At 43.2% G+C, this 24,101-nt stretch overlaps 1 protein-coding gene across 3 annotated transcripts in view; it reads right to left on the bottom strand.

Annotated features, from left to right (window-relative positions):
- The window catches only part of PNPLA7 (patatin like domain 7, lysophospholipase), an 83,981-nt gene that overhangs the window by 18,528 nt on the left and 41,352 nt on the right, over positions 1–24,101 (bottom strand). For all 3 annotated transcript variants that reach the window (XM_089535045.1, XM_089535046.1, XM_089535047.1), the window contains exons 22-26: positions 13,167–13,230; positions 11,142–11,310; positions 7,735–7,917; positions 5,311–5,429; positions 287–443 (exon numbers count right to left, since the gene is read on the bottom strand). In XM_089535045.1, coding sequence (XP_089391171.1) covers positions 287–443; positions 5,311–5,429; positions 7,735–7,917; positions 11,142–11,310; positions 13,167–13,230 — 692 coding nt within the window. The remainder of the gene's footprint in view (positions 1–286; positions 444–5,310; positions 5,430–7,734; positions 7,918–11,141; positions 11,311–13,166; positions 13,231–24,101) is intronic.

The following is a 24,101-nucleotide window of genomic DNA, read 5'->3' on the forward strand; positions in this document are numbered from 1 at the left end:
TAAAAATAAATGCTATCTCTTTCTCATTCCTGCATGGTAGGGGGGTTGAAGTGGATAGCCCTTGTGATCTCCTGCAAATCTATGTTTCTATTCTATGATTCTCTCACAAGGATCATAGAATCTTAAAAGAGTTGGAAGAGACCACAAGAGCCCCCCTGTCATGGAAGAATACATGACTAAAGCACTCCTGAAAGATAACCATCTGACCTCTATTTAAAGGTTGAGACCACCACTCTCCGATGCAATCCAGTTGACTGTCTTACATACGCCACTGGAAAACTCTCACCATTGCCCACTGTCTGGCTTTGATCCTCATCTGAGTATAGCTGCGCTCTTCGGCATACAGTGCACCCATAAAAGACCCAATGGAGGTGCCACCGATCATGTCAACTGGAATGCCCGCTTCATTCAATGCCCGGATGACGCCTACTTGGGAACATCCTCTGCAGAAATGCAATATGAATGGAGAGGAAAGGGGTGAGGGAAAATAAAAGGCATTTGTTAAATAGGCACATCACCACCACCACCACCACCACCACCACCATAACCACCATCACCACTTTATTTATACCCTGCCTTTATCTCAAAACTGGGACTCAAGGTTCTTATGCAGAATCTTTGAAACAAAACCTTAAGGCTTTTTTTAATTGGATGCGACTCCTGCAACGTCAAGCCTGTGTTTAAAAAAAGAAGTACAAGGCTCTACATCTGGGACAGCCAAAATCAGCTCTATGAAAAGCTGGATTCTGGAATATAAATAAATTTAACAAAATGTCCACCTGTTTAAACTGTGCACCAGAAAGCAGCATGAAGGTTCAGAATTGGCCACAAAAGCACAACAATTGGGTCTTGCATATTTATTCAGCTTAGAGAATCATACCAGAAGAACGCTGATAACATAATGTTTTAAACTGCCACCTAGCATGCAGCCAAGTGTCATCTTTGGCAACCGAAGAGGGTGGCAGATGAAACATTTTGCTCACGATATATATTTTTAAGTTCTGTTTGTTAATCACTTTGATAAATGTCTCTTTTCAGTGATTGACTGCCTCCTTGGATCCAGGACAAACTTGGGAGAAGTGTTGTTGGTTTGCTTTTTAATCACCTTTATTTATTCGATGTATATCCCACCTAGGGCCATGCTTTGAATAAAACAAATAGACAATTCTTAGAATGTAGGCAGGGTTTTTAATGCTTTTCTCAAGAGAGAGTCAACAGAGCTTCAGACCATTGGTCTTTAGCAATTAACCTTGAAGGTTGGATGTGTTTCCCATTCAGAATTCAGGAAAAGATTTTTAGGCTCAAACTCTCAGAATCTCTTAAACTAGTGGTTCTTAAACTGTGGAGCTAGAGCCCCAACGGGATGTGTGATAGTTGCTCAAGGGGGACAAGAGAGATCAGCGCGCAAGTACGGCAAATGTGAATAAGAAGGGCAAGCCTATGTGCATGCATGTGCACCACTGAGGCTTGTATGGTCCTTGCAAAAGCAATGCTCAGCATCTTCTCCCATTAGCCTTCCTGCAACCTCAGACACAGCAAACAAACAAATAAATAAATAATCAGCTTTCCTTTTTTTATGCATTTCCCGCTTAGCTTATCCATATGTCTTGTCCTTGGCACAGCAGGCACATGCACCTTAGTGACCACAAGACAGTTTCTCAAATGCGGGGAGAGGGAAGTGAAGAGAGGAGGCAGAGATCACAAGAGCTCCAAGTTAAGACGGTGGATGCACATAGCACAAGAGCCTGTGTGTGGAAAAAAAGCATTACTGATAGGCTGCTATCTGTGAGATGAATGAAAATACACACACTACACAAACAAAATATTTTTGAGGGGGGTGCAATATCTGCATGTAGATGGAGAGGAGAACTGTTGTCCTAGCCACATGATTCTGGCAGATAAGAACTGCCAGAAGAAGCCTTTTTGCCATGCTCTGGAACATGGAACTCTGAAAACCACTTTCCTAGCCACATGCTTCTGCCAAATGAATGCCAAAAGAAGCCCTTTTGCCATGTTCTGGACCATGGTTGCTGTGGCCCTTGATAGATCAAGGCCCATCTTATCATAAGGAAGTAGTGAGCACCTCGAGGGGAAATGCTTTGTTGGTGAGAAGAGAGGAGGTGGTTTCTGTTTTGTCCTCATAAACTCCCCAGCCTGGAGGAAAGAATCAAAGAGCTTGTCCTAACCCGCTAGGCTGCCCCTTGTGTGGTTTTGTATGCTATCCTATCTGATGTGCTGAAGTCAGATTCAGTGTTATAGGATTGCGGTGACATCTCGTCCTTTGTCTCAGACAAAATGCCAACACCGGCCTCAGGCTAAGATGACCCCTGGCCAAGGCATGCTCATTTGCTAAGCTCTGCATACCTCTCCCGCTAGCCTACGAACAAAAGAGATCCAGCAGAGTGTGCTTGGATAGATACCAAAATCCCTCTCCTTTCCTGGATAAGCTGCTCTGTGGACGTGAAATGCTGTAATTTGAGTGCACTATCTGTGGAGCTGTTGTATTTTTATGCCAGGGTTGGGGTGGGGATTGGAGGGAAGAGAGCGTGCTGTTTCTGTTCTCTTGTCTGTCATGACAAACGGCAAAAAGATAATTACCATGAAGTGGCTGGTTTTTTGGGGCGTGGGGAGGAAGAAAGACTCACAACCTAATTGTTACCTGAGATGCCTGGCTAAGCCTCCTGTTTCATGAACATAATACAGGTGTTTAGTTTTTTCTTGTTCCTGAGACAGTCTATGTGCCTCCAGCGACAATTCAGAAAGAGAAGTTGCACCGGAAAGAACCCCAGCCATTCGCTATTAATGCTAAACAGCTGTCGGAAGCCAAGGGACCTTTATTTAAACCAGGGAGGACTTAGTGTTGCAAAGAATGCTAAAGTATTATCTTGCTCCCCAACCCACCTGACACAGAGAGATGAGGTCTTCAGCACAAACTACCAAGGATCTGTTACATTTTCCAAGACAAGGGATAGCTAAAACCAAGAGTGTGGTTGTCACAAATCGGCAACACATCTGATGCCATGTTTCGCAGATTCTACCCTCCAAACCGAGTCTTCTATCAGCCTACCAGCCCCAGGAAACAACATATCAGCTCCAGAGCAAGGGAAGTAATATTGCTACTCTAGTCTGCCTGGAACAGTGTGTGCAGCTCTGGGCACCACAGTTCAAGAAAAATATAAGCAGGAACGTGTCCAAAAAAGGACAATAAAGATGATCAAAGGTCTGGAAACTAAGACTTGGGAAGTACAACTTAAGGAACTGGGTGTATTTAGCTGGGAGAAGAAAAGATTGAGTGGTGCTATGATAGTAATCTTTAAATATCTGAAGCAAAGTCATGTAGGAGGTTGAGTCTCCCTTATCTAGAATTCTGAAATCTCAAATACTCTAAAGCTTATTTCATGAGTGGCTCAGACAGTGACACTTTTGCTTCCTGATGGTTCAATGTACTTTGTTTTGTGCACAAAATAATTAAATAATATTATCTGAAATTACTTTCAGGTTATATGTATAAGGTGTACATGAAATACAAATGAATTTTGTGTTTTGACATAATGTATGTACAGTCAAGCCTTCCACAGATTTGACCGGCTACGGAATTCAAATATGAATTCTAGAAAGCAAACTTTGGTTTGGCCAACTTATATCATTATATTGTTTATAATGGGATTTGAACATCCGTGGATTTTGGTATCCACAGGTGGGTCCTGAAACCAAACCCCAGTGGATATCAAGGGCTTAGTGTATATACAAAAACAGGTATTCCAAAATCCAAAAACACTCAAAAGCTAAAACACTTTTAGCCCAATGCATTTCAGATAAGGGATACTTGGCCTGTATAAAGCTTACACACCAGGATAAAGAGAAGGAAATGGGAGCCCAATGCAGTTCCAGGTCTTTAGGCTTCATTTCATTTAAGAATGCAGGGATGCAGCGTTTATTAGCATGCAAGACAGTGCTGCTGTAGAAGCATGGGGCACACACAGTCCTGCCAGCGAGTGGTATTACAAAGACAAGCAAGTTAAAAGGAGACTAAAACAGCATTGTAAGAAGTTCTAGGAAATATTGTTAGCAAAGCTGTGGGAGGCAGGCCTTTCAGAACGACAAGACAATTGCTATCTCCACTGGGTTTGTGATTTTGATGTTCTCCCAGGTTGGCTTTCCGGGCCACCCCCTCAAAACCCATTCTAAGGAACCCTTGCTCACTCCCTTGTCAGCTTGGATTTTTAAAATATTGGGGGGGGGGGCAGGATATTTAGAGTGTTAACAAAGGAAAGAGAGGCATAAAAGCCCTTTGGGCTGGAACAACGTGTGGGCGATTTTACTTATGGCATTTCTCCCAAACCCTAGAACAATCAGTGAGGGGCTGGCAGCCAGGCATCAAGGGACTAATTACCCATGTAAAAGTACAGGAGACAAGAAAATTCCAAGGTTCGTTTTCGATGAACACAGTATGCATCAACCCAACTCAATCCACCCAACCCCTGCAGGTGGAGCAATGCCCAAGGACAAAAAAAGGGGTGACATTTTCCAAGCGCTCAGATCCGGTGCCAAAGTTTTTAAATGAACCCAAACCTAAACAGTTTACCGAGGATATAAGAGGATACAGGGGAAGCAGTATTTTGGCACTATATAGTTACTGAAAGGTGGAAAACAAGAGGGTTGGAGAACAAAAGGAAAAGCGCAGTTCTGGAATCAGAAGAGTAGCGAATATGCTGTTGCATCTCTCCCCAAAAGAGAATTATCTTTATACCAAGAAAAAAAAAAACTCCCTGCCTACAGACAGATGCAATCAGGATCTGGTTCTCCAGAAATATATCTCAGGGTTCAGATTAAAGCCAAGGCTATCTGGTGACATGGAGAAGGAAAAGGCTACATCGAGAAGCGACAAAGAAATTCCAGTCGTCACTGCTGCTGGTGCAGAACATGGAAATCATGTGTTAGAAGTAATGATGTTACCCTCTGTGCTTTACCTTTGGGGCAGCAAGAGTCCTTTTGCAAATAATGTGAACAAAAGGCAAACATTATTGGTCCCCTCCCCTGAAACAAGTCACATTTGCTCATCTATTTTTTCTTTTTTACTTTTGGGTGCATCCTTGGGACATTCGGGGAGGATCCTCAAAGATTTTAGTCATCAGGAACATCTTCATAATGTTTAGGTGGAATTTCTTTTCTCTTTTCCAAGCTCTAAGTAATTTTCCAAGCTCCATGGAGAAATGCTATTAGGCCTAAACAAACATCACATCTCCAAGAAATATCAGAAAGGCATGGAAGTGTCCCCAAGCCCAACACAGTCAATGTGGTTGGCCTTACCGTGCTCCACCTCCTCCAAGCACCAAAGCGACGGCATTCCCTGTCAACACACGGGCCAGCCGGGAAAAGTCCGAGTGTCTCTCTGGAGGCTTCTGAAAAACACGCTCGTATAGCTCTTTCTACAGATGGAAAGAGAGAGAAAGAAAGGCTATCAGTGCTAGTCCACAAGCATGAAAAAGGACCTTGTATATAGTGAACAAAAGCAAGTACTGTAGATTGTGTCTGGATACATTACAGGAAAACTCCTAAGATGCAACATACCAGCCACTGATATATATGTACATTTGCTCCAAATGTAAGCACAACGTAGGACTAGAATGTGCCTTTTTAGGTGTCAACTTGGAGGTATGAAAGAATGAAACAACCATGGCAAGTACATGCTTCAGGAAAGAATGATGGACATCTCCTTGATTTACACTGCATCATAGGTTGCACTTGATGGGCATGTCCTGTTTCTAGCTTGACACTATCAATCACCATGTTACCTCCTTGACATATGAAGCAGTGCATAGAACAGTGATATCCCACCCATCCATGCTTTATCCCTGTTTCATAATCCTGACTCACTTGCCTTCCATTACCTATCTAAATGCGGAATGGTCCAAACATTTTGACAGTCAGAGTTGCCATCTAAAAGCTGGTCAACAATTTTGAGAGTTGGCCATGAGACCAGCCTGCTTTGGCACAGAAAGTCCACTCTCTTTTCATCCTAACACCTTACACTCAAACATAAAAGAGTGCCCTAGACGGAGTGAGACCTTGGATAACTCATAGTCTTGTATTGCCTCTTCTGGCTATAATGGCTCTTATCTGGAAAGAAGAAAGTGATCTTTTCCACTCTGTGATCTTTTTAACTAGCGAAACCAGGAACTGAACCTACCTCCTTTGGATCACAAAACACTTTTCCTCTACTACTAAGTTATAGCACCTTCCCTGCTGACACTGTCCAAACATCACAGGGATGTTTGCAATAACCTTGTAACACAGGCCAATGTTTTTACCCCATATTGCAAGATCAAGGCAGAAAGAACAGTATCATGCCAAAAGCCTTAAGTGAGTTCATAGCCAGGGATACACAGTATATCATATCTTACGTTATGTAAACATTTCTCTTACTGAAATAAATGCCGATAATTTAATTAATAGAAAAATCAGTTCATGGACAAGCTCTCCAATTACATTGACTCTCCAGTTAACAATAAAAGAATGTCAATTTATTGACAATGAACTAGGGTACTCTGTCTTGAATCTGAATATAGCTTCTTAACCGACAACAGCAATTTCATACAGTCTTACCTCCCTAATTCTTTTGTATCACCTAATCTCCAATATCTGCCATATAAAATCTGCACCGTAAACACACACATTACCAGCTGATCGTAAAAAAACTAGGCACAATGCAACATACGATTGGCGTTCGACGTACATACATATGCCAAACACATGCATACACACAGAGATTAACATAGCTGTTGGAATATGATTCTCCTTAACAGTCCAAAAATCAAACCTGGAGAACATTTAGCTCAGAATTAGAATGACCAAAATTCACCCTTATTATAGCCAGGCCTAACACTGTTGGCATGTCATGCTTTGCTTCTAGGTTTCAGGCTCCTAGTTCTCACCAGTTCTCCTTTTATTTTCCTCCCCTGAGATACATATCTCAAAGTTCACTCATATCTCGAAGTTCATAAATGACAACCAAAGAACTTGTTCCAAGAATTTCCAGGGACAGACCAACTTCTAGGGGCAGATGGGCCCCTGCACTGTAAGAAGCTACCCTTTCAGAATCAACAATGACCTTGCACTACATGTTTGTCAGAATCATTTCACTTTCATCCTATTTCCTTCCTCCAGCTTCCCAATCTCATGCCCATTAACACTTCCTTAGTTTGCAGTGTCATTCGTGGGTTTCATCAATTGTACTCCATGGTCATGACAAACTCCAAGGTCATGACAAACCGGCCTCAAAGAGGTGCAAAAGCGAAATCTGCTCCATCAAAGGAACACAGCTCGCCTTCTCCTCCTTGAAAGCTTTGCCTTTTAGCACATATTAAGAGTAGAACTGGCTGTCGAACAACCAACCAATGAATCTTTTCCCCTATGCCAGAGTGGTTCAACACTTCAGAAGGATACTGCACATTTTGTTCTGCAGAAAGCTCACAGCCATGGAAACAAGCTGCCAAATCCTCAGACAAAGGCTTTGAAAAGACAGGGCAGGAAAGGAAAAGGAAGAACGGTCAGGAACCTTTGATAGCAAAGAAGATGTAGAGAGGATGCCAGCAGTCACAGCCACATACAAACTCTAGCAAATACTGCCATGCCTCTCCAAACTTGTTGCCACCACTGAAATGGCAAAAACAGAAAAGAGGCAGGATGGGAAAGGGTGACAAAACAGGGGCATTCCTGATGCCACACACCTACCAGCTTGGGTAGACTCCTCCGGGAGAAGACACGGCGTGGGCAGCGAAGGTGAAGGTGAGCTGAACACCAGCTCCTCATGTTGAGCCATTCCACAGTCCGGGATGGAAGGGGCCCATCCTCTCGGTGCAGCAGGATCAACTGTTTCTGGGCTCGGACTGCTGTGTTCTCCAGCATCCGCTCCAGCTAGAAGAAAAAGAAAGAAATCATGTGGGTGACCATGACACCTCATATCTGTAGGGGAACCAGCATATCATGCCCTTCAAACCAGTATGGTGCTGTTCCTCTGGCCACAGAAAGCCAATGAGAGAGAACACTACCTGCTGGGTTTCTACACTATAAGTCCAGTTCCTGGGCTAGTTAAATCCCACCACATGAAACTATAAGCATGTGACACAAACTCAGCATTCCCATGGGAATAGGTTTCCGAATTATCTTTCTTAGTTGTTTTGTTTTAAAAGAAAAAAATAGGTCAAAGTCTTCAATGGCAGAAAATTAATTCTTGAAAGTCTGCAAGCAACTTCTGTTTAATCTCAGTGAACAAAAAGATGATGGATTTGGAGGGACCACATAACATTTTGAAGGACTGAGATGGGGTTTTCGGGCAACTCCTCCATGACTAGCAAAAGCAGGATAAAATTATGTGAGAGAATATAGTAATATCTTAAAGTGTTGATACCACACTTTAGAAATACAAAGATTGGAACCTAATTTTAGAGCATAATCCTGTATGGAAAGGACTAGGGTTTGCATGATCATGACTGGGGAAACGAAATAGGTAGTCATTATAACAGGGATATTTCTAAGCATGAATCTACTCTGATTTAATGATATGGGTGCTAATAACATGGGTATTTCACAAATAAGGATTTCAAGGGTTCCTAAAATCATTTCACCATCATTCCCAGCTCCTAAGCTGCGGTTGGGTCACCGATAAAATGGTGTGGTTTTATTTACAAGCAAGGAAAAAAATAAAATAAAATAAAATTTAGAAGGTTACAGAGTGCAAAAATGGACACATTTGGATTTTGCTTTGTGTGTACCCAGCAGTACTTGTGGTGTGTGTGTATATGTTTGAGAGAGCAAGAGAAAGAGAGAGAATGAGAGAGCAATTCTCCAGCTTACATACCCTTTTGATCTGCAGGGTCACGGGGGAAAAAGAGCCCTTGGAAAAGCTGCTCTCAGAAGCAAAAGAAGGCAAAGGCAAAAGAAGATTACACAGCCCAGCCCAACTCTCATCCAAGACAATCCAGTGCCTGCAACTTAATCTGGGGCACCAATTGCAGCACAAAAGCCGATTGTAAAAAAGTTGACTTGCTTACAGTGGTGCTAAGCAGGCTACAGCTGGCAGGAACAGCAATCCAGAAAGACAAAACTGTTCTCTCTCTTTCTCAAATTTCATCCACCCACCCTACTCTGACATCTGACCACATTATTTCATCTACAGTGGTACCAAATACAGGACAGCTGGCATTTCGGTTTGTTATGTGGCTTGTTTAAACATAGACCACACTATATACACACTAGCAAAATCTGAGTGTGGTTTTAATAATAATAATAATAATAATAATAATAATAATTTGTATACCACCCTTCTAAAAATCAGGGCGGTGAACAACAAACTACATAACAACACAGCGGCAAATTATACAGAATTCGTTAAAAACAGTTCAATAAAAATAATAAAATTTTCATGCCGACAAACAATGCTGACGACGGGGGGGGGGGGGGGGGGGGAGATTCTGGTCAGGGGTAAGCTTGTTCAAATAAATGGGTTTTTAGCCCCTTCCTAAATTGGGCTAGGGAGGTAGCTGAGTGGAGCTCAAAGGGCAGCGCGTTCCAGAGGTTGGGGGCCGAGATGGAAAAGGCCCTCCTAGAGGTGGAATTATATTTTGCCTCTGGAACTCTTAACAATAGCTGCCCTGATGGTCTGAGTGCGCGGGGCGGATTGTACGGAGAGAGGCGGTCCTCCAGATACCCTGGGCCCAAGCCATTTAGGGCTTTATAGGTGATAACCAACACCTTGTATTGCGCCCGGAAGCGAATAGGCAGCCAATGTAAGTCTTTAAGGACTGGTGTTATATGACTGGCCCTAGCAGTACCAGTGACCAGATGGGCTGCCATATTCTGCACAAGTTGCAGCTTCCGGGTATGGTACAAGGGTTGCCCCATGTAGAGCGCGTTGCAGAAATCCAAACGAGAGGTTACCAGGGCATGTACAACAGTTTCAAGGTCCCTCCGGTCAAGGTAGGGACGCAGCTGGCGTATCAGCTGGAGCTGATAACAGGTGCTCCTGACCGTCGAGATGTAAGGTGGAGCGACGAATCCAGGAGCACCCCCAAGCTGCGTACAGAGTCCTTCACGGAAAGCGTGATTCCGTTCAGGACGGGTGGAACCACCGCCAACCCTGGACTGGGAGAACCTATCACGAGTACTTCCGTCTTCTCTGGATTCAGGCTGAGTCTGTTGTCCCTCATCCATCCCATTACCGACTCCAGACAGGCCACGAACGGAGAGACGCCAACCCCGGTCACTGCATCAGTCGGAGACATAGAGAAGACTATTTGGGTGTCATCAGCGTACTGATAACACCGCGCCCCATGTCTCCAGATGATCTCTCCCAGCGGTTTCATGTAAATGTTGAAAAGCATGGGAGACAGAATGGCCCCTTGAGGGACACTAGCTTCAACTTCCAGTTCTGCAATATAAACATTCTTGGGAAAGGCCATAGCTGAGTGTCAGAGTACAGACTTTGTATGCAGAAGGTATTGGGTTTAATCCTCAGTTTCCCCAGGCAGAGCCGAGGGGGCACTCTTTTCTGAAATTCTGAATGGCTGCTGCCATACTGGGATAGATGGATCAGAAGCGCTCACTCAGTAAAGGCATGCAAAGGGATCTTGTAGCAGCTTTGAGATGAACTGTGTTGATGAACATTTGTAGACTAGGTCTATTTACTCAGACGCATGGAGTGATCTGGTGCCCAGGAAGGAGCTTTATACTCAAACGGTATAAATAGCCATAGAAATGCAAAACTTGTGATTATGGTGATGAGGTGACAAGTTTGGTTTTAACTATGGCAATTGAGGGACAAAGGCAGGGGAAAAGATGTTAGGTAAGGCCAGTGTGGGTAGATGACCACATGACCTGTGGAGGGAGTTTTGGAACATGGCGTGTGCAGCCTAGGAACCAGTCAGACGTGGAAAAGCCTAGTCGCTTACTTCTTGGAGTATATGGGTGGGCTAAGGTTATCTAGCAGTACTTTCTACATGTTCAGGTGTAGCCTTGATTCCAGGATATGAATTTGGGGATTGAAACTAGGGTGTATTGCTTAACCCAGAAAAAAAAAAGCCTTGAAAATCTAACATCCCAGAGAAGCCCCACTCCATGATGCTTCTTTAGAAATGCCTCACCTCTCCGACGGACGGCTCCTGTTCTCCCAGGCCTACAATCAAGATGCAGTCAGCCTGTCGGATGCAGCGCTGGGTCCAGGGGGTAAGGGTGCTGTCTGACTGGTAGAGCACAATGCGATGCATGTCCTCCTGTTGGCCCAGCCAGCTGGATAGTCGGTATTCATGGATGCTGACATGAAAAAGGAGAAGGGCAAAAAAGGAAAGGATGTCATGAGCAAGAAGTATACGCTGCAAGTTGGGTGCCCTTGCAGCACTAGTCATGCCTGATGCTGCAGGAAGAGAAAGATGTGAATGCTGCAGTTGTGCGGTGTAACTGGTCTTGCTTGAGTTGAGACTGAAGGCTTATCTAGCCTATCCCCCTTCCCACAGGTGCCCAGCAAATGATCTCCAAGAAGCCCCAAAGCAAGACATAAAGGCAGTAGTGACTTTCCCTGTGTTCTGTTTGTTCTGTCCCTAGGGCTTGGTATCTGGAAAGAGACTGCTTTAGAACATGGACTGCATTAGAACATGTTCTGACTAGAGAACAGCCCAGCTTGCTGGCTTGGAAAGCCAGTGTTATTAGCACTGGACTGGGACTTGGGTGATCAAGTTTTTCCCACTGAGCCATGAAACACAGCAGGTAACCTCAGGCCATTTTAGGACTATAAAAGGCCTTTTTTAAAGAACGGAAGTGAATTCCATCACTTCCTATTGTTAAAAAAAGGACTCTCTTGGGCCTAAAATGGCACAGCAAGGCCTAAAAACATAGTGAAAATGGCTGCCTTCCACGTTTTTTTCTTCTAATGGGGCCCGCAACCCTCCTCCAAATCTTCACCTCCAGACTAATCCCAGTATTTTCCTGAAATGGCTTCTCACTCATACTCCAAGCCACCATTTTGTATGTCACAGCCCACACCACCACAAACTATCAGGAACGAAAGTGAACAGGAGCTGTGCAAGAGTGCGAAAGTCTCAGTCAACCAGGCCCAGAAGCATGGGATTCTTTCCTTTGCACCTGTTCCATGGCAGCTTGGCCCCTTGCACCCAGCGTTTCCCCCCAGCTGCCTCTCACCATTTGTTTCTCCTGCCTCCCGTTTCAGCCTCGAACCCCACATCAAAGACACCGGATGCGCAGCTGCCAGCCGTTAATCAGACATTGCATGACAACTTATCAGAAAAGTAGAGAAAATACATCCACTCATTCAAAAGCAGGGCTAATTAACCTGACAGCTTGCCTGGTATTTCAAGGGCTTGACGAACGAAACATAAGCCTACAGAAAATTAAGATTTCTGATTTTTTGATTATTTTTTTGGCTCAGCTTAATGGCAGTTTAAATATATATCCACTTTTTTCCCTGTTGACTGGAGAATCCTAATGTTACAAGGTTGGAACTATTTCTAGTTCATCCCATTTGCTCTTGATGTACATAGCCGTGGCGGCAGAGGTGAGATGCATCCCACTGTGTCCTCACAACGTCCTCGTGAAGCAGGTTAAGCTTGCCTAGGGCTACTGGTAAGCTTCAGTGCATACTCTCCAACAATTCACAGATGAAAACTAGCACATGTGAGGCACAGTAACATTAGAATGTATTTAAGATGGCAAAAGGTATCAGGGAGGAATAGGAGAGGATCTGGCAGTTTGCTTTTGGCTGTGCCCACTGAGAAGGACAAGACTCGGTCCCCTTCTCTCCTTTCAGCACCGCTGAATTAACTGAGTGAAAATAACATTGCATTTTGAATTCAGTTTGCAGCAACTGAACAAATAATAGGGCAACAGAGGGAATTTGGGGCCAGAATACTTCACGGGCAGCCCAGAGCACTCTGGACAGTGAAGAGATGCCCTAAGTTGAGTTCATTTCAGTTTTGGTCATAGTGCAATGGAATTCAAGGAGCTGGCTTAAATGCAACTATTCTCCCTAATAGTGAACTTCATCTCTTTCCCAGTCCCCTAGCAGGCTTCTATTGGAAGAGAAGTAGATGACAGGCTTCTTCAAAAGCTGAGCATGTAGAGAGAAGAGCATTAAGGGGGACAGTCTGGTCACCCACCTGTCCAATGCTGCAGAGCCAAGTTGCTGTTTAATGTTGTCGCTGGTGAGCAGCAGAGTGGGACCTAGAAGAAAAGATCATTACTAACCAAGGGCATCTGGAAAAGTTCCCAATTACGCATATGGTATCCAGTGAATCCTGGCTCTCAGTTGTGTGCCTTCAAGTCATTTCTGACTTATGACAACCCTAAGGTGTCCTTATCATGGGGTTTTCTTGACAGGTTTCTACAGAGGGGCCATTGCCATCCTCTGAGGCTGAGAAAGTGTAACTTGCCCAAGATCAGCCCATGAGTTTTCATGTCTGAGCCAAGATTTAAGCTCTGGTCTCCAGAGTCATAGTCTAATGTTCAGACCACTATTGAACTTTCAGACAACGGGACTGGCACTGAGAAATGTGTTTGGTGCAAACCACCAAACATGCCTTCAGATGCAGCAGGGCTGAGGGAAGGTCTGGAATCCTTAAATATCTTAATGCCTGAAGAGGTGTGACTGTGGGCTTTTACAAAGCCAGCTGCCAAGTTTCAGAGAAGCAGCTGAGCACAACAGCTTATGCAGCGAGAACAAGCTTCACACGCATAAAGCCTTTGGTTCAGTCCTCAGTATTTTCAGTTGGAAGATCTCAGGTAGTGCAAGCAGCCAGCATGGCATAGTGGTTTGTGTGTTGGACTACAACTCTGAAGATCAGGGTTCGATTCCCAGCTGAACCATGAAATCCATTGAGTGGCCTTCGGCAAGTCACAGTCTCTCAGCTTCAGGGGAAGGCAATGGCAAACCTCCTCTAAACAAATTTTGCCAAGAAACCCAAGGGCAGGCTCGCTTTAGGGTTGTCATAAGTCAGAAATGATTTGATGGCACACAACAAGAACAACCACAACAATTGCTGGGAAAGATTTCTGCCAGAGGACCACTTCACAGCAGACAATATTAGTCAAGTTTATATGTTAGATATAATCATGGCTAATCTCGAAAAAATTAAGAAGCGGAAATAGGCCAAGTAGGTCAGATTCAGAGTTCTTTTCCCTTTATAAACTTTGTAAATGAGTTCAAAAAATTATTTGTCCCCAAACGATTATTCACCTATATTTTAGTGGCACATCGATGCCTTGAAGTAAAAGGGAAAATACCAAAAAGCCTGTTCCCAACCCATTTACATATGCTCTCCTTTATTCTACTTGCCTGGAGACAATTCTAACTTGCCCTAGGCAAATGGCTATTTACAAGCATGGTTTGCAAGCAAACCAACTTGGAACTGAAGTAGCACACATTGCCCCTAGCTTGCCTCTTTTGTTCAGCTTGCAGCTTTTCTGGATGCAGGCTTTCAGATATATTTTCCCTCTTTTGAACACTCCCAAGGCTCTGAACTCTGCATTGGAAGAAACAGCTTTTGTTCGGGTGAAAAGCTGCTCACTGGGCACTGCCTGCCTTTCAGCCTTGTTTTTTATTTGCTGCTATAAATGTCAACAAAGAGGCAAAGTTCTCCCTCCAGAATAATTACAGCTGTATGGAAGGGGGGAATGGAGACAGAGAAAGGGAGGAAGAGAAAGAAAGTAAGGGATTAATGTCATGCCAGAGGGAAAGGTCATTGGCAGTATTGACAGAAGTGCTTGCGTTTTAGCAGAACATGAAATATAAACCCTGCCAGAACTGCAGCGTGCTGCAGAAAATAACTCATTTTCCTATTAACAAAACAACTGGGTGGTGAATCAGCGTAACACATTGCTCAACAGTTGACTGACCACCAGGCAAAATTGTGGATGAGGAGGGGAAGGGAGGTCAGGCTCTGGCCGTTGCAGTGATGGCCTCCGCTCTGGAGCAACCTATCTGCACCTAAAGTCCTCCAGGTATGTTTACCTGCCATCAATATTTCTGTAACCATGTTTTTGTAAAAAGGCATCAAAGTAGTGGCACAACAAAGACAACATAGTAATAATATAACCATATGGGGAAACCACAGGCCATGATTCCAGCATCATCATCATCACCACCATCCCCACCTCCTCATCTTGCCCCCAGTTTAAGATTGAAGGCTGCTTACAACAGTTAAAACAGACATAGTTAAAAAATTCACAGTATACAAAACTTGAAAAGCAATTAAAATTAAAATCTTAAAAAACACAAGCCATTTAAAAAGCCATTTAAACAACAACGATCCAAAGGTCCAACAGTGCATTTTGGTAGCCAATGCCAATGGAATTGGGATTTGGCACTCATCACTTGCTGTGGCCCTTCATGGGGCCAAAAACATGCCCCAAAGGGTTTGGTTTTTAGAGTGTCCAAAAAGCGGGAGGAGATAGTCTGTTCAAAAAGGGAAGAATGAGAGACCTATTCCACAAGATCCAGGAAATCAAAGGAAATTTCAAAGGACAAGGATGCTTTACAACAATAAAAAGCTTGCATGCTATTCCATCCTGTAGTTCGATGCGCTTGGCACACTGTTTCTCGGGTTTCTTTAAACCTTCAAACAAACAAACAAACAATCTGATATCTGGTCACTGAAGTACTTCTGCTATCACATCTGAATCATTCAAAAATTTCCTTCTTTTCAAACTTGTTAGTATACAAAGGGATCTTTCAGCACCTTTTAGACTAACTGAAAGCTGGAACTTGGTACCATGAGTTTTTGTGGACTTGAGCCTGCTTTCTCAGATGCATGCCTCAAAGGTGCAGCATATTGATTTTCCTGACTACCAAGGCTATGTAATACATAGTTTTAAACCTTTTTTAAAGTTTGGAAACAGGAAATAGCCAGATGGAGCAAGATCAGGTGAGCAGGGTGGATGGTCAAATCACAAATTCTTCAAAACATCCATCATCTTGCCAGCCCTATGAGGAGGTACATTGCCCTAAATACCTTTCTGCAACTCTCCTTCAATGCCTCCTTTAATGGCACTATATGTTAAAGTAGTATTCTGCATTAATTGTTTGGCCCTTCTGAAGATGCCTTTAGGTCACTGCCTTCTTGGTCTGGCAGGGGTAAGGAATGCCCTCTTAGGGAGATGGGTTGAAACAACAAAACTTGTACCTATGCATGTACGCTTCTTCATCAAAGCGGAAAAGATAAAACAAAATTAACAGAACTGCAAGGCTCTGCTTGTTCATTAAAAACTCACAAAACAGAGTGGGGCTTTGAGAAAATGTTGCAACGCAGAGTACTCCATTGTTCCACATTCCCAACACTACATCCCATTCCCTTCTCCCTGCTCCAATTTTTCACTTTTATATCCTCACCCCATGCGCTCTGTCTTATCATGCTCAGTCTTCATATACCTAGATTTGGGAGGGTGCTGGGTTCCTGAGGACTTTTTAAAATCTTCTTTTAAAAATGTTTTACATTGTGTTTTCTCCCAGATCTGCTGATACCTCTACCTCCTTAATATATGTAGGTTGATGCCACTCTGGTTATACAGAGAAATTAAATCAATGTTGGTATATCTGATCTGATCAATTCAAACAAAATAAAAATGTATTATTTGATTGATTAAAATAAGGGACCATGTGGTTAGTCAATTAACTTTCTTTTTAGATTGCTCATTCTTTTAACTACAGGCAGTCATGTGTACAAGCACTTTCTTAGTAGCATTCCTCATCCTGTGTCATGCAGGTGGTGATAGATGAGACAGAGTTTAAAAAGAGCATCTTTAAGAATGAAATCAATAATAAAAGTGAAAAACATTACCCTGCCTTTATACAAATCCATGATGTGATCCTGCCTGGAATACACTGTGAAGATTTAAGGTCAGCTCAACTCAAAAATGGATCTTACAAAGTGGGAAAAGGGTAAAGAATTGAGCAGCTCTCCTCTATTTGGGACTCTTTAGCTCAGTTACAAAGGCAAGCGAGTGGCGGGATGTGGAAGATTGTATAACATTTATGCATTGTGTGGACAGAATGAATAATGACACTCTCAGATTGCCAAAAACTTGAGGTCATCCAATGTGGATGAACCATGGCAGATGTAGAACAGACCAAAGGACTACAGCTCAACTATGGAATTAGCTACAGCAAATTGTAGTGATAGCTTCTAACTTGGGTCTGGTTGCCCGCAATGGACAAAGAATGCTGGGTTAGACAGGCCTCTGGTCTAATCCAACACAGTCATCCTAAAATCTTAAGAACATACAGTCAGCCTTCTGTATCCACAGATTCTGCATAAAGGGATTCAACCAACCATGGTTCAAAAATATTCACACAGAAAAATTCCAAAAAGGAAACCTCGATTTTGCCATTTTCTATAAGGGACACCATTGCACTAGGCCATTGTATATCATGGGACTTGAAAAATGTATATATGAGAGAACCCAATTATGTCATGTCTTTAAAAGTCCGTTTTCCAAGGCTGTACAGTTATAGGGTTTATACATTTCTGCCTCTCCCTCCAAATTTTTTGCACAACAGCTAGGAATAGTTTGATCCTAGTTTTCAACCTTGGTTTGTGGGCAATGTAGGTTTTGTGCAAACCCTAATTTGTTGGTCTTTGGGAAACTTATGGTACGCTGCTAAGCCAAGAATAGTACATTCAAATCACCACATATGAGGGAGAGGGTAGGAGTAGATAGCAGAAATGCACAACCCAGATTGCTCTCATAAATACAAAGCTACCACTTTATATCTGAACAACCCCAGTTTACCAGTATGGTTTAAATGACTGCACCAGATTTACATTAAAAAGAGGAGAATAGACTGATTTGGCATGATCTCCTTTCAGCAAATCCAGCCGGGTAGCTAGTAAGAGTTCATGAGAGTTATCCAAACACACTTGAGAACAGCCCGACTTAATAGATGGGAGAGGTGCCATAAGTATAGAAGAACCACTGAGCTACTTTGGAAATCCTTGAGAGAAAAAACATATGCCTCCTGCTCCAAAACAGAGAAGAATAAATTCTAGGAGGTTGGGGGGAAAATAATTACAATCGTTGCCTATCCCTTGATCCAGGCTGATAAAGGCTTTAAGGAAACACACTGTTTGCTCATTTCAGTTTTTTAACACATTTCTTTGATTGTCTATCAAATGTGACAAGAACATAACTAACGCCAAACTGGATCAGACTAAAGAAAGAGCCTCCTGTCTTCTAACAATGGCAAAACAGATGGTTCTGGGAAGCCCACAACTCAGGCATAACAGCCTTCTCTATTTTCTCCCAGCAAGGACATTGCATTCAATCACAACGGCTCACAGGCTGATCAACCACAAAATAAAAACCAGAGGACAAAATGGACAAGGTTCATGGGGAGCATGGCAATCCATCCAGGTAATGTAGGCTATAGATTTCCCTGAGCCAGTGTGGAGACTGCGCTTTGCATGAAACCACAGCCAGAACATTAGTGTTAGAGGTAGACACACACACAAACACACACTCCATCTCTGAAGTTGGTGGAGACTATGTCAGACTGACAAAAGGAGTTCATTTGTCATGTCATAAAGAAAACTGGGCACCATTTCTGCACTTGGCATTGCTGAGGAATTGGCTAATGCTTTATTAATATATGGCAGCAGTGGAAAGTTTTACTGCACCTGACTCTAGTTTGGAAAAAAAACACCCATTTTCAAAATATGCACGACCAGCCTTCCTACTTTTGCATTGAATTTAACACGTTTTGATGTTTCTATAATTGAAATGAGTCACTTAGATCATCCGGACTGTTATATTTCAAAACGAACTTGCACTACACTGCTTATGGGAAATGAATATTTAAACATAACATGGTTCTTATCGCAAGCCATTTTGAGCATATTTATTTTAAAAAAACAGGCACATAAATAAGAATTAGAAAAACAACCACCTGATAATGATGTTCTTTAAAAAATCAAACCAGGAACTACTTCAATGCAACACTGTAGTATTGCTTCCACACTTCCACATATCTGTCCTGCTCCTTCTACCCAATCTCTCTGCTTCTTCCTCTTTTTTCTTTGATATGTCTCCAGATTTTGGAGTTGGTGACGATTTAATCTTCTGGGACTGGGATGGATGGATACACTTGTTCTTTGCTTCATTCGTACCTTCTTAAAACCTCCAAGAATACTGTTCCATATCTGCCCAGACTGCTCTACAACTGCAGACAATACTGGGAGACTGCTGTAGAACCGATGTGGGCCAATGTCAACCTTGAGGGAATCTATTTTCCATCTATCTTGGCCCACCGTATCACTTCAGAAGCTGATAAATCTTGGACTCTTGAAGAGAATGCTAAAATTAAACTTGGTGGAAAGTCTAAATAATATCAAAATTGCTAGTGTGTGCCCATGTGAGAGATGGAGGAAGGAATAGAGAGACACAGGTGAGAGCTAGGAGACAACTGCCGCAAGCGAGAGGCATGGCTGCCAGCCAGTGTTTGTAGGTGAACTGCGGAGAATCCTGCATTTGTAGATGGGAGATATCTTTGTAGTATACATTTTAAACTATTTCTTGAGTTAGGCTTTCTTCTCTCCCATGTTTGCTCTTAAAAACGATGGATCAGACCAGTGGTTTCACATTTTCAAATTCAATATTGCACAGAACGGTGGGTATTTTTATGATGCTTTTAACTATTGGCACTGAAGCTGTTTGCGATTTGAGGGTCTATTAGGTTTAAAGGTCTTTAAATTATATTATATTTAATTAATGTCAGTTTGTCGTGAGCCATTTTGGGCACAACTCTTGAGGGGAAAGAGGCCTACGAGTAAAACACATGATGAAGGAAAAGTGGTCCGTCTTTCACACATGCAAGTGTGGACACCCAAAGGTCTCAGTCGCAGGACAAAGAGCCAAACAGTGCTCTCAAAAAAATCTTAAGCCAAAGGCTAAGCCTTTATTAGCCTTTAAAAAAAACAAGGGGAGGAATTGAACACTGCCTTTCACACACACCCTCCCCATAACAATCCTTTACATACTCCCTGCATTTCTGTTTCTGTCTGGAAACTACGAAGAGCAAAAGGAAAGATGGGAACCGTCTCGGCAACCGACACCAATCAGCTTCTGCAACGTGCAGATGCTTTCGTCTAAAAGCATTTAGAAGACACAGAAAGCATCCACCCCACAAACAACCTTTCCCTTCCTCCTCGCCCACATCTCTCCTCAGTCCGCACTGGGATGAGTCACTGCTCCAATGAATTAAGAAAAGCGGCATGTGCCATTCTCATGCTCAGCTGGCTCCCCGCTGCAGAATGCCGTTGCTCTTGGGTCTCATTAGAAGGAAGCCCTTGGCTGCAACTTTGCTTGGAAGTGGAGATTCCCATGCCAATACATTTAGAACTGAGAACGAGAACACATGCGACATAAAGGTGACTGCTCTAGTGAATCTCTCGTTCTCTGAGGATGATCCAAAGAGTAACTTTCACCCAGTGGGTTTCCATGGCCAAGCCGGGATTCGAACCCTGGTCTCCAGAATCATAGTCCAATGGTCAAACCACTACACCACTGTGGCTCTCTTTAAGAATTAATCACCTTATCCTATAATGTGACAGACACTGCATTTGCAACAGATGGGGGAAGCTACTTAATTTTGCATAAAGCAACCATAAATTTACAGAAGGCGCAGCCACAAAATACAGACTGGGGGCAGCTGGCCTACATCAGCATTACAAATAAGGTCCCCAAAGTTACTAGCCTTCAATAAATTTTATGAGCCTACTGAAGGCCAGCAGAGTGGAGAGAGAAGGGGAGATGGGAAGAGTGTGGGAGGGAAATATAAAGTCACAGGGCTTTTATCTTTCTAAAGAAAAGGCTACATTTTCCTATTGGGTGCAAAGAAGGACATTTCCACCCTTTATCAATTTGTGTCATTTCTTTGCTAGGTACAGAGGAGAGATCGAACGCTCCACCGAACAGCCCATGTCTCATGTGCCAGCTGCTAGCCACCATTACAACCTTGTTCCTAGGTTTGCATACAAGCATACAATGGCTTTAATGAAGGATCTAGCAAATTCAGCCAACCAATTTACTGATCCAATCAACAGCCATACAGTAGCCAGGGATGGGGAGTCTTTGTTCTTTCAGATGTTGGACTACACTTCCCATAATTCTTGACCTGGGCTGCTGGGAGCTGAAGTCCAACAACAGCTAGAAGGGCTGGGATTCCCCTACAACAGTACGGAAGCATTTGGCAAATTGTAGTTTGAGAAGCAACAGTATAAATGATATGTGCAACACATTCTAGCAGCAGCTATTATCAATTATGGCTGGATGGAGACTCCATACCTGGAGGCAGTATACCTCTGTGTACCCAATACAGGAGAAAAACCAAGAGGGAGATTGGGTATTGGGAGAGAGCTGGTTGGCTACTTAGAGGAAACAGGTTGCTTAGATTATGTAGAGTTTTGGTCTGATTCAAAGATCACAAAGCATATTCTTTCTGAACTAGATTACACAGAATTCCCCTAGGCAATCTAGCCACTAGCTACGCTGGTTGGGGGATTCTGGGAATCATAGTACGAAACCTCAGATTTCAAAGCTCTGGTCCTCTAGCAGGACTTTTACTCTTCCTATATTCAACTCCCTTCCAACCTACACATTTACCTAGCCCAGTGCTCTATCAGCCCACAGGGAAGAGAAAGCATTTTTTGCATCAGAGAAGTCAGCCTTACAGACTTTTTTAAACTCAAATTCTGACTCGTGCCTCCCCCAAAAGAGACATCACCCATCTACGCAAGTCGCTCTGACAACAAGCCCTTCTGGACACATCACTACCTGCTAGACAAAACTCGGGGGGGGGGGGGGGAGAAATCTGCACCAGTCCCTTAAACAAAGCAGCTTTTCATGAGAGCCAGGCTGCATGGACCTCAAAGCACCAGTGGGAGATCTGCAGGACGGAGCGCTGGCTCTTTGTGGCAAAAGCATAAATGAAATGGGTATGGTCAAAAGGCCAGAACTGCGCTTTGTGACAGGTATCTAGATGAGACAAAAGCAGAGAATACAGCCGTGCTGGAGGGAAAGATGAAGCAGTACTTTGTATGTAGCAAGACCTATCAGGGTATCAGAAGCCTTGTGCCCCAGTTCAGCAAGCACCTTCCCCCAAATCAAGGAGAGCAATGTTGGTATCTCCAAGTATACAACTCAGAGCTTAGAAAAGCTATATTTTGGATATCCAGAATCCACCAGCTAGTATAGCCTTGGGTCCAGTGGACTGACTCACTGTAAAGGCAGTGGCAGATGTGCATAAGAAGAATGTCTAGCTTAAGCCTAGCTTAAGTTTTTATGAAAAACTTCAGGCACACTGAAGTATCTTCTCTAAACCTGTCTGCTGTTCCTCAACACATCCAGGGACTATACAGTTCTTGTTGAACTGTATAGCCCCTGGATGTGCAGAGGAACAGCAGACAGGTTAGCCCACTGATATAGCAATTTTACTACTACCCATTAATGAGGCTGCCACAGACTGCTCTATCAGACCTACATGTTTCTCCATCACATGTCTCCATAGAGTAGCTGATTCCCTGGCTTTCAAACACCATCCTGGCCTTCAATTTACAAGCTTATCATTTCCATAGTCAGTGTTGTATTTGGCTTTAATCCAGACAAGTCTTCTGCCTGGCCTACATCCCAGAACGGACTTAGTGTCGGTCATGAGCTGTGAATCAGCCAAACGTGCCATTCTGATCCACAATGCTTCAGCCAGCTGATACCAAAGATGCATTGCTGACATACAAAGAAACACAGGGACATATGATTCTGGAGTAAGCAGCATGCTGGATAATCTTGCCTTATCATGAACAAGTATTTGCTCCTGCTGAACTCCTCTAGCTAACTAGACCTTTTGTTAAGTGCAGGACTGGAGAATGTTTGACCCTCCAGATGCTACTGCAACTCCTATAGCCACAACCAGTGTTGAGAGACAATGGGAGCTGCAGGTAGCCCACATATCCCTAATCTACATTTAGCATGTTGTCTGACAAGAGGATTCTGGCTTCAGACAAGTCAGAATCAGCAAAGAATGCTAGCTTTTTAAACTATGGGAATGCAACCTGTGATGGAGGGAGGAGAGAGACGAGGGAGAAGTACTGTGATATACAACACCACTGATTTTCCGGTTCACAGAATTCTTGGTCTTGACCTGTGGAAAACTAGCGGCTGTCATACTGTCACACATTCTGAGTGCCCTCTAGTGTTTATATTTTCGTGCACACTAAGGATGTTTTCAAAATATTCAGTTGTGTAGTTCTTTAAAACATCTGAGTCTTAATAGGCTAGATTTTTGTGTCAATCCTAGGGGCTTACTGTACCTTCCCTGCATGCATAAATTCCAGGGTTCAGTCTCGGTATTTGCAGTTTTAAAAAGGCCAGGTAGCTGGTGACAGGTATGATCCCTCTTTGCCAGAGATTCCAAACAACTGCTTCTCGTCACAGTAGAGAATATTGAGATAGATAGACTCAAGTCTGACTGGATATTAAAAAGGCAGATCCCTGGGATAGAGTGTGGTGTCGGGAAAGCAGCACTGCCTCATTGAAAGACTTAACATTGGATTTTTTGCAGTTTGGGGGACGGGAACAACTTTCTACTATGCTTTACAGAGAGAAAATCAAATGATAAACAACACAGCTATCCTTTAAAACACAAGGATCAGAGGAGGCGTTAGCTATAAGCGAGTGTCTCTGCTAAATGGGAGGCATATCCAGAACTATTTCTCACATACACACATAAGAAACACTGATGATTTTATTCTCATGTGCTTTAACATGCCAAAACACTACAGAGACTTGCACAGAGGCACAATAGACACTCTCCCCTTGGTAATGGTCATTCCCTTTTTCTGGACTGACTGAAAAGTACCAGGGTGAGGATGGCTCTGAATTTAATAATCAGCTTCCAATGGCGGCTGGTTGGACAAAAGCAACACCAGAGCAGCAACTCAGACTGGGAATTAGTGAATTAAAGGGAGGGCGAAATTATAATCGAACAATGTGTATCTGAGGAACCTTACAAGCCTGTTTCAAGTTTTCATATAAGAAGGAGTGGGAGT

The sequence above is a fragment of the Sceloporus occidentalis genome, unplaced genomic scaffold (assembly GCF_023333645.1).
Source record: "Sceloporus occidentalis isolate IW3139 unplaced genomic scaffold, rSceOcc1.0.p SCAF_8, whole genome shotgun sequence".
NCBI lineage: Eukaryota > Metazoa > Chordata > Lepidosauria > Squamata > Phrynosomatidae > Sceloporus > Sceloporus occidentalis.